Genomic DNA, 10,889 nt, shown 5'->3' on the forward strand with positions numbered 1-10,889 from the left:
GCGAGGAAACCCGCAGCCGGCCGGGGGGGGCGCGGCCGCCATGAGGCGGCGGCGGGCACTTCCGGCAGGAGCCCGCCACGGCGGCAGTGACGCTGCGGCGGCCGCGGCCGGCTCACGGCGGCTGTCATGGCGGCGCGGGCAGCGGCGGCGCGGGGCGCTTGGAGCCGGCTGGTTCCCGGTGCGTCCCTCCCGCTCCCTTCTTCCCCCGTCCCGTCCGTCCCGCCGCTAACCGTGTCGCTCTCTCCCTTGCAGCGGCGCTGTGGGCGCGGCCGCGCCGCCTGCAGCACGAGGGGCAGCCCCAGGCGCAGCCCGCGCACCCCGACCAGGTGAGGCTTCCCCGAGCGTCCCCGTCCCGACGCCCACCCTGCGCAGGACGGGATTCGGCCGCGCTGAAATATCCCATCTCTCCGTTTTCAGCCCGCTTCTGTAAAATGCTCTGCTGGCTGCGCATCCTTTGTGTTACAGAGCAGGAGATCACCGGGCGCTGAGGGTTAAGGCACCATTGATCTGTATTTCAGTATCCTAACTGTAGCCCTTAAACTTGCTGCCTCAGTAAACCCAAGTGTGGAGCAAAACCTTTGGTAGCACCAGCTGGTTTCCCGAATATAGCTAAGAAAAAGACTTACGGGAGCGCATTAGGTTTGTTTTTACATTAGAAAAATATGTGGGTTTTGGCATCAGCAAAAGCTTCTTAAAATATTGCTTCTCTGCCCAACCTGTGCCTGCAAAGTGCATATAAATACCTCAAAGGCAGGTGCCAAGAAGATGGTGCCAGACCCTTTTTGGTGGTGCCCGGGACAAGGAACAGTGGCCATAAACTGAAACACAGAAGTTCCACCTCAGCATGAGGAAGAACTTCTGTACACTGAGGGTGGCAGAGCACTGGAACAGGCTGCCACAACAGGGTGGTTGTGGAGTCTCCCTCTCTGGAGACATTCCAAACCCACCTGGATGGCATATTCCTGAGCCATAGGATGACCCGGCGTTGGCAGGGGTGTTGGACTGGATGATCTCCAGAGGTCCCTTCCAACCCTAACAATTCTGTGAAAAATGAAACATCTTTCTCTCATTTCTTGTGAGGATTTGGTGTTGTGTGTATTCTGAAGCTTGAGGAGCCTTTCAGTCCTTGGGAATCTCTCTTTAAAAGTGTGTGAGCAGACAGGAGCTCCCTCAGGCCACTTGCTTTGAAATTCTTTAAAAAAAAAAGACTCTTGTGACTTATCAGACCTCTCTACCAGCTTCTGCAGATATTGACTTCCTAGTAAAAGGTGTAAGCACCATGTCACTGAATGTCCCCTTTGAAGGGACTTGTTACAGTATCATTATTACTAAAATATAAAAGGCGGTTTACCTGTGAGAAGTCTTTTAGATGGCTCTGTACCAATCAGTGTGTTAGGGAAATAGAATTAGGGAAGTTATTTAAAGACTTCAGTGATGTCCCTAAATATCTCTTTTGGTTTCAAGGTATATCTTGCCTGAAGGATTAAAACTAACAAATGTTCTTTATTTTCTGGTGAAGCTTAAAGATGTTAATAATTCTCTAATTTCAGCCCATACAAATGGAGAACCCCTATAAGGAGCCTCCAAAAAGATGCATCTTATGTAAAATAAATGTGGACTATAAGAATGTGCAGGTGAGTTTGAAAACTCATGTCCTTGGATGAAGGTAAGTGGTTTACTATTTTTAAATGTGTGTGTGTAGGAAGTCCATAAGAACTAAAAAAAAACCCCAAAAACCAAAACATAAAAATCCATCTATATGTGTAGGGATTTAAGACTTGAAAATGTGTGCAGATTAAGGATCAGATAATGTAGTTATAAGCTAGCTAGTTATAAGCTACTAGTTCTGTGTGTTAGTGTGACAACTTTGTCATTTACCAGATAGAGTCCTTGGTTACTATCCAGCTGTCATACAGCTTAAATGTTATACCATAGAAAATAGTCTAGTTCCAAGCTCTACTTTTTCTTTAGGTGTTTTGTGAAAACAGATGGGAAAAAAAAAAGAAAAATAGAGTGCAAGTAGTAACATAAAGTAAACATCTAAAAAAAAGTTCTTAAACTGACTGTAATTTTCTTTTTTAAGTAGCTTCTTTCCCAGTTTGTTTCTCCTTATACTGGCTGCATTTATGGCAGACATATAACAGGTATGTGAAATATTAAATTAAATAATTTACTGGTTAATATTCATGTTCTTCTGAGTCTAAGTAACTGTGCTTCAGCAGTCTTTCCAAAAGTAATTGCTACCAACTCTATACATTTTGTAAGAGTATTCTTCTGGCTTGGTAGCCTGCATCAAGGAATGAAAATATCCCTTAATTATGTGCATTTTGAATGAAACAGTAATATCCCATGTGCATTTTTCTAGGAAGACTTAGAAAAAAATAGAGGGAATTATCAGTAATATCCCTTTCACCCTTTAGACTAATGGCTTGCTTAGTGTTGAAAATAATTCATCTCTTTAGGCTTGTGCCACAAGAAGCAGAGGGAAGTTACAAAAGCCATTAAAAGAGCTCAAGTATTTGGTAAGTATGATTCTGCTTCTGAGTTTTCTAAGTCAAGCTTACTTTTCTATTAAGAATACCTCCATCTTATCTTTTTACAGGATTTATGCCAGTTGTGCTTAAGAACCCACAGTTTCTCACAGACCCCAAGATATGTAATATCAAGTATCCAGAGTAATATACTGTAAAGAAATAAACAATAAAACTGTGTTTCATGTTCATATACTTGCTTATTGGAAATGTGGTTTTCTAGCATAGTGCGTGGTTGACTGAGGGGTGGGTGTCAGTTGGGTTTTTATTAATTTTATAAAGTGTCTAAAATTTATTGTCTGAAGCAAGTATGAAATATTAAGGCAGTAATAGAAACTGGCAGCTTCCTGGACCCCTTTCTGCACTCACAGGTCTTGCTAAACTTTAGGTGGCCGTTTTTTTTCCCTCTCTAGATTGTAAGATGGGGGAAATAAACAACTACTGGTTTCCTAAGGATAAATTAAAAGTATTTAAATTGTGGCAGTTGAAGTAGACTGCTAATTAAGTTATCTGTGTTCGTTTGGTGCTGCCTGCAAGAGCTTCTGCTGAGGGAAGGGTAGTACTGCTTCTTCAACAGCAGTTTGAAGTTGTATTAGTTTGAGACAGTATGTGGTTATCTGACTGATAGCATCCTGCTGGCATAGTCTTTAAACCCTGAGAGAGAGACTACAGATGGAACTCTGGAAGACAAAATGAGGGAACGTCATCTGGATGTTGTTATGCTGAACAGGATTCATGCACTGGACAAAAACCCCAAACAGACCCTGTATGTTTTGCAAAAATGCACTATGTTATATACATCCCTGCAGTGCTATAAATTGATACATCACTTGAATATGCTGGCAGTAGCTTTTGGTGTGAAGTCATCTGACAAATCATTAACAGATCAGAAAGTAGGAGAGTGTGGGTATTCATTTGTGTCTCTATTTTTTTCCAACACATCCTCGTCTGATTCAGTGCTGCTCAGCGTAAGCTTCCTGTCCTGGTCACTGTCCTCTGGGTCTGCAGGTGATTCTCGATGAAGCTGCAATGTTCTGGATTTCTTGAATGACTTTGATACTGTTGTGGTCCCTCTGACTTTACGCTTGGTTAGATGTCTTGTTTCAAATTCAGTGAAGTCTCTTTCCTCTACCATGAGAGTCAGTTTGTCCGTGACATTAATATTATGGTTAACGTTACAGCAGTTCTTGGATATCTGTTGGCCTTTGAAGGAAACAATACATGTCTGAAGTCCAGAGTTGGGGAAAAATGTTTGCAGTGCCTGACAAAGGAGAACATTCTCCTTTGGCTCTCCTGTGTAGTCCCTGTCTTCTCCTGGGGAAAAAAAAAAGAAAGTTAGTTGCAAAGCCTCTTACACACTCCTACCACTGCTGTTTCAGCTGCCTCAAGTTCAGAAGTGTTTTCTGCTTCTGCCCATTGAGCAAACCTTGGAAGTCTAAAGCTGGCATTACATTTGGTTAACTTACCTGAACAACTTTGTTGCTTTTTCCTCTTTATTTCTTCTTTTAATTGCCTCACCTCTGCTAAGAGTTTCTCTACAGATCGTTCACTGACTTCTACTGTAAAGCATATTTTCTGCAAGGAAAAGAGCATTTGATCAGATTAACAGTATTCACAGAAGCTGACTTTAACCTTGTTGCAAAATCCTTAAAGGTACCCATGATTAAGTTGGACACGAAGTAGTAAAAAGCTTAAGTAATGAACCTCAGGTGGATTTTAGAGATCACAAACCTTGTGTTGAATGAGGTGCAGGATGTTTTATTTGCTCCCATCTAAGCAAAGCAGATCTAACAAACTACAGGTAGTACTCCTTAAAAATAATCCTCTTGTGAGAATTTATTTGTGAACTGGAAGATTTATCGGTGTACTTTTATCAAATGGAACCTTAAGTCTTCAACTTTGACAACACAGCATGCAGCTGCTGATAGTAAATGCAACTCCCTGATCTTTCAGATGCCCTTCCAAGACACAGGTTTGTTTCTCATGTAGTGCAAGATGTTGTACCCCCTGCTTGGCTCAGTTTTGTAGTACTGCTGAAGGTGAGGCAGGTATGCCTGGCTTACCTTCAGTTCCTCCTGCAAGGTGGCATACATCTCATTTATCTTATGAACCTCTTGCAAGGATCCATCTTCGTGAAAGAACTCTGACCTGCGGGCCAAGAATGTAACTATATAATTGCAAGTTAGTTATCCTAGTGCTTACTTAGTAGGAGCTTTAATGAATAAATAAGCATTTTGAGCTCCAGTAGCAGGTGCCTATGTTGAGACAGACAGCTGCTCTCCAGGCAGAGTATGGGACTGAACTAGTTTCCAAATGTGTTGCAATGCTAAATAATTGCAGATAGAGGGCAAAAAGTGAGCAGGATATAGCTGTAGCATTTGCAAAAACACTTAAATGCTTTTATAGAAAGGTAAGTATAGTTATGTTAACACAAAGCAACAGCTGTCAGTCAGTATGGCATTGTACCTGTGTTGTCTTACTGCTCTCACAAAGCCAGAAGATACGCAGGAGCCAGACACTGTTCTGTAGCCTTGCTGTTCTGCCATACCCAGATTGGTAACCACCAAAGGGACTTTCTGGAAAAGGCTTAAAAAGCAGAAGTATGAAAACATGATCTATTAACATCTCAGAGGTCTCTTTTTGATAGTTAAAGGTTCTTGACCATTAAGCATCCCAGATGAAGGTTTACAGTATAGTTAGTCCTTGCTAAATGTATTACATCACACATAGATGAGGCTAAAGGCAAACTCCAGAAGCAACCAGACACTGAGCCTGTATTTTTTTCCATTTCTGAGCAGAATACACAATAATGCAATACTTGCTTGTTAAGCCTAGCCTGTGGGCAGCGTGCCTCTGATTTTCAGAGGTTACCACCAATTTAAATATCTTAATATGTCAAGATAAACACCATGTATGGTTGAAGTCCTATACAGACAACCAATTTGATCAAGAACAGCTTATGTACATAAGTATGCTGACAGTGTCTGCCTAGTGATGCTGGCACTACAGATACAAAGGGACATCCCCAAATAGAGTCCCAGGGTAAACTGTGAACCGTGCTCTAGCAATATAAGGAGGGATCTTATTTAATGTATAAGTTTCAAGAGTAAAATAAACAGTGTTAATAATTCAGCTGCAACAAAGTAAAAAAAACCAACTGTTTCAAGTTAGAGCACATGCTGTGGAAAACAAAGCAATTATTACCCTTCCTGTGGCCGATGTAAGGCATGTTCCAGTCGGTACGTAGAACAACTTTCTGTCATCACACTAGAGGTTAAGAGAAGGAATACAAGACCCTGATTTGACAGGTGTGACTGCAAATTTTTATGGAGAAGTCTCTCCCGAAATGTCATGGTCTGGTCTGTGTTGCGTCTGAATTTGTACCATCCTATTACACTCTGTAGGCAGAAGAAAAGTCACTATTAGTGTTAAATTGTGCTGTCCGTGTGTGTCACACTGAAGGAAGACTGATACAGTACAAAGTCACAAGTCTGAATTGTTTGGTGATATGTACATATTAGAGCAGTTAACTTGAAACCTTTAAAATATCTAAGCCTAATTCCAGTATGGCAACTTCTTTCCTTCAAAACCGTGTAGAACTGGCCCGTTTCTGAGCTTGTGCTCAAGCTGAAACTCTGCAAACTTTGTTCTGGTATTTTGTGGTTTGTTTCTTCTCAGCTTGTACCTTCCCCCTATGAAAATTTCCTCTGTGGAGAAGACTAATTTTTTTTGATCAAATGGTGCTTAATATTTGAATGAGCTGACCTCAACTCATCTTAAGCTAGAAACTGGTAGAATTCCTTTGGGATACTTGAAGTGTTCACTTGGGAAATTAATAAGAACAAATAAAGTTGTGACGTATATGTAGGCAAACCCTACATATATATACCAAAGATAACCTATTCTGTTTTTTAAGGGGGAAGAGATGATACATCTGCCTTGACCAGCAGCATATGAGACTAGATAAAAGATTTAAAATGAGAAGAGAAAAAAAGCTTGACGCAAAAGGTATCCAGAACAGCCTCCAAAATTTCAGTGAGCTCCTCAGTATGGTTTAGATTTGAAAATAAAATACCTTCTTACAGCCTGATAGTATTTTCTTCAGGGCAAGTTCATTCAGTTCTCCTGCAGAATTATAAAAGCTAGAAGAAGAAAATTAGGACAATTAGAGGGGAAAAAAATGCTCCTTTAGAATTAACTATTCCCTAGCATTCTGGCAATCTTCTCACTGTATTAGTTTTTCCCCTCCAATTAAGCATTACAGTATGCTGCCACAGCTTCTCTGCTGGGACAGAGCAGGTGATTTCATTATTCAGAGAGCTCTGTAGGTGGTCTTGTACAGCCCAGATGCTGTTCTGGCATCAGTGCTACTGGGATATGAGTTAAAAGTAGCACCTGTGTTCTCTCCACTACAAAACAATAAGATGCCTTCAGCTTGATATAAAATGCATTTCTAATAACAACCGGGTTTATTAATTTTTCAGAAAGGCTTGAGAAGGAAACTGATTCTCCCCTTACGGGGGTGTAAATCTGCACAGCTGTGTTCCCATCTCTGATGGAACTCTGGTCCATCAGGTCCATAGTGGTTTTTAAACTACTCCTGCAATGGGGCCAACAAGTGTTTCTTTTACTGACCCACTTAGAAGCCTGTGGCTGATGCCACCTTTTTATTTTGGTAAAGCAATGCTTTTTTCAGTATGTTGGTATTATTCTTTAGTTTATATGGTATCATAGCTCACCAGGAGGTACTCTATGTCATATCTCTATTTCCATATACATAGGCAAACACCAAAAAAAAAAGCCATAATGAACAAAAGTAGGAATAACATAAGGCATTTTGCATCTGTTATTCCAAGAGGTTGATATGGCTACTATAGTTACATTGGGTGATTTTCTCAAGTAATGTAATATAAGTTTAACTCCTGAAGAGTTCAGTTAGGGGGTTTGTATCTGTTTACTTAAGACTCTTACCTGAACAGCTGATAGCAGGGAATATGCTTCTGTATATCTAGAAAGTGAAAGTAGTATTACACCAGGTTCATCAGTTCATGATGCATATTCTTCTGTGTGCTATGATCAGTATTAAAGTCGCAGCAAGACCAAGAGATAATTCTATATAATTTCTTAAAATCAAATGCATTAACATCTAATAAGGTGAAGAAAGGAAATATTTTAAAAATATATTCTAAATAATTTTTTCAAATGCAAAGGGAACCACTTCTATAAAGTGTATTTTTTGTATATTTTGTCAAAAGAAAAACTAAGTTGGGCATTTTATTTCTCTCTCCCTTCTGTCAAAGTACAGGAGTAGTATGTAATACAAAAGATTTCCCTTGAGTTACTCTGCAACAAGGCATAGATGCCATTAGTAAGATGAGGCTGAAGAACAGAAACCCACAGGGTAGATAAATGGAAGGCTGACAACCAGAAAAAAATGGCAGGTGATCTAATGGCATTCTACATCCTTTTTATTAACCTAAAGTATCCACTGTTTTCATTTTCACAAATTAACTGAAAAAAACCTCCAAACATTGGAGCAACTAAGTCTGCCCATGATAATGTAATGACAAGACTCTGGGTAACTCCATCAATGCCACTGCAAAAAATTCCCCACATTTTTGGTTCATCTGTGAGACTATGAAGGAAAGTGTTACACCTTAATTGTATCCTAGAGTAAAACTAGAGAATGGGTGGTAATTTCTCCCTACCAGATTTTCAGGAAGATTGGCAAGAAGGCACATGCTGCATTACCTTGTTCTGTTTCTTTTTGTATAACTCCATTTGAAAGGAATGGAGTTGACTGTGTATGCATGCATGTATACAAATGTAAGGGCCAGTATAAAATGCACATCCACTCCAATCCCATGAAGACTATAAGGAAAAATACATCTGGCATCTGCTTAATGAAATTAATAAACAGTTTGCAACCTTCAGACACAGTATTTTATAAGCTCCAAATGAGGTAATAAATGCTAATACATTACAGGTCACATCACTGAAATAGACCAAGTTTTCCAGGGCAACTGTAGTTCAGGAGAGTTTGTGTTATGGCCAAGACAAAGGAGGAGTCTAAACCCTAAATTACCTTTAATCTGAGGAGATACTTGGTAAAGAGCAGCTATTCAAGGAACTAAGAACTAGTATTTATTTTAAATGACTGTGTTTTCTGCAGTAATATTGTAATTTTGTAGCAGTTAAAATGTTGCAAAATAATGTTTTTTACACCAACATGTATTCTGGGATCTCACAGCTTTGATACTGCTGCAAATTTTTGACTGCCCTCTTTCAAAACTAAAGCATTGCCTGAAACCAAGCAAGGTATTAAAAATATGGACAGACTAACCGATTGTATAAACAACTTCAACATCATCCATTTGTGAGTCAGTAATGCTGTTCTTGGCTTCACCTTTCACATCTCCTAGGAGAAAACCTTCCTGTAGAGGGGAAGAGGAAAAAAAAGTTCACATTAACAGTAGCATTGAACAGACACTCCTGCTGTACTTGGTGCTGGTGGGGCCTTACCTCCAGTTCTCTATGCAGTTTTGGGTGCCATAATATAAGAAAAAGATATAAAAAAAGAAAAAGCTATTAGAGAATGTCCAAAGAAGGGACATGAAGATGGTGAAGGACCTTGAGGGAAGCTGTATGAGGAGTGGTTGAGGTCACTTGGTCTATTCAGCCTGGGGAAGAGGGGATTGAGGGGAGACCTCGTTGCAGTCTACAATGTCCTCCTGAAGAGCAGAAGAGGGGCAGGCACTGATCTTTTCACTCTTGCGACTAGTGACAGGACTCAAGGAAACATCATGAAGCTGAGTCAGGGGAGGTTTAGGTTGGATAAAGGAAAAGGTTTTTCACCCAGAGGGTGGTTGGGCACTGGAGCAGACTCCCCAGGGAAGTGGTCACAGCACCAAGCCTGATAGAGTTCAACAAGTGTTTGGACAGTGCTCTCACAGGGACATGGTGTGACTTTTAGGGCAGTCCTCCTATGCAGGGCCAGGAGTTGGACTTTGATGATCCTTATGGGTCCCTTCCAACTCAGGATATTCTAAGAAGAGTTTCCCTTTCATATTAAGTGCAAACGCTGTCTTCAGAAGAAGAAAAAAAAAACCTGTCACAATGAATTTTTTTCCCTTTTTTTTTTTTTTTTTTTTACAAACTAGATTTTCACACATTTTTCAATATTAGCCCGTAGTTCCGAAAGAAAAAACAAACAAACAAACAAAACAAATAAAAACCACAAACAAGTAGTGATGTATCCTCCTCGGGTGTCTCCCGTTGTCGTTCAGCAGCGAGCAGCCCACGGCTGTGCGGATGCTCAGCCCGCCAAGCAGGCTCGGGCCTCGCTCGCTCCTGGGCAGACACGGCACTGCAGCCACCTCAGCCCCCCGGTTTACCAGGAACCCCCCCGTGTCCCCGCCGCTCGCACACAAAGCGGCCCCCGGGCGCGGCGGGGCGGCAGAGCCCGGGCAGGGGGAGGCCCGGCGGCGGCGCGGCCACGGCGGGGGCGGCCCCTCCCTCCCTCCCTCCGCTTCCCCGGCCCTCCGCCGCGGCACCCACCGTGTCCGAGTCGGTGCTGAGGTGCTGGAAGGCGAGCGCGCCGAAGACGAAGCCCGAGAGCAGGGCCGAGGTGCTCTCGCCCTCCATGCCCCGGCAATGGCGGGACGGGCCGCGCCGCACGGCGGGAGCCCCCAGCGGCCGCCGGCGGTAGCGCCGCGCCGGGCCCGGGCGGGCGCGGCCCGGCCCCGCAGGGACGCGGGCTCCCCTCAGCCGCCCGCGCCGCGGAGAGACGTGGGACGCGTAAGCGTTTTCTTCAGAGAGGGGGTCCTTTCGTGTTTGGTCTTCGTGTGCTTTCAAGGCTAATCGACGAGAAAGGCGATTGAATCGGTGAAAACGGATCACAGAGTCACGGGATCGATTAGGTTGGGAAAGACCTCTGGGATCACCGAGTCCAACCTATGACCCAACACTACCATGTCAACTAGACCATGGCACTAAGTGCCACATCCTGCCTTTCCTTAAACACCTCCAGGGACGGTGCCTCCACCACCTCCCTGGGCAGTCCAATCCAATTCCCAAGCACTCTTTCTGTGAAGAAATACAACCTAATGTTCAACCTAAATCTCCCCTTGCTCGACTTAAGACTGTAAGATAGCAGCTAACAAGCAATCTCTAAGTGATGTCCAAGTGTCAGAAGGACGAATTACTTGTTGGTAGAATTGCCTTGTTAAGGTTTAGGGCTGGGCGTGCTTCAGTGATCTCAGCCCAGGGGAAGGTTAGCAAGGCTTGGAAAGAAGGATCTATCACTTATAGTGGATGCAAAGAATGCAATACTTATGGACCACAAAGACATCTGGCAGA

At 42.7% G+C, this 10,889-nt stretch overlaps 2 protein-coding genes across 3 annotated transcripts; one reads left to right on the forward strand and one right to left on the reverse strand.

Annotated features, from left to right (window-relative positions):
* Nucleotides 1-111: 111 nt before the first annotated feature.
* MRPS18C (mitochondrial ribosomal protein S18C) lies at nt 112-2,726 on the forward strand. Its single transcript, XM_050327328.1, has 6 exons — nt 112-178; nt 253-326; nt 1,551-1,634; nt 2,087-2,144; nt 2,463-2,522; nt 2,603-2,726. Exons 1-6 carry the CDS (start codon nt 127-129, stop codon nt 2,677-2,679), a joined length of 405 nt encoding a protein of 134 aa, XP_050183285.1. The 5' UTR covers nt 112-126; the 3' UTR covers nt 2,680-2,726.
* A 484-nt stretch (nt 2,727-3,210) lies between these two features.
* ABRAXAS1 (abraxas 1, BRCA1 A complex subunit) lies at nt 3,211-10,198 on the reverse strand. 2 transcript variants are annotated; one of them, XM_050327319.1, is made up of 9 exons: nt 10,089-10,198; nt 8,875-8,965; nt 7,503-7,539; nt 6,607-6,673; nt 5,736-5,929; nt 4,998-5,117; nt 4,595-4,679; nt 3,998-4,106; nt 3,211-3,845 (listed from the first exon to the last, which is right to left on the reverse strand). In XM_050327319.1, the coding sequence occupies exons 1-9, from the start codon at nt 10,173-10,175 to the stop codon at nt 3,418-3,420; spliced, it is 1,218 nt and encodes a 405-aa protein (XP_050183276.1). In that variant the 5' UTR covers nt 10,176-10,198; the 3' UTR covers nt 3,211-3,417. The 2 variants fall into 2 exon arrangements, with proteins under 2 accessions (XP_050183276.1, XP_050183277.1); XM_050327320.1 differs by lacking the exons at nt 7,503-7,539; nt 8,875-8,965; nt 10,089-10,198 and having other exon boundaries at nt 6,615-6,671.
* Nucleotides 10,199-10,889: the final 691 nt, after the last annotated feature.

This window comes from Myiozetetes cayanensis, unplaced genomic scaffold (genome assembly GCF_022539395.1).
Source record: "Myiozetetes cayanensis isolate MyiCay16 unplaced genomic scaffold, myiCay2020 scf33, whole genome shotgun sequence".
Taxonomy (NCBI): Eukaryota; Metazoa; Chordata; class Aves; order Passeriformes; family Tyrannidae; genus Myiozetetes; species Myiozetetes cayanensis.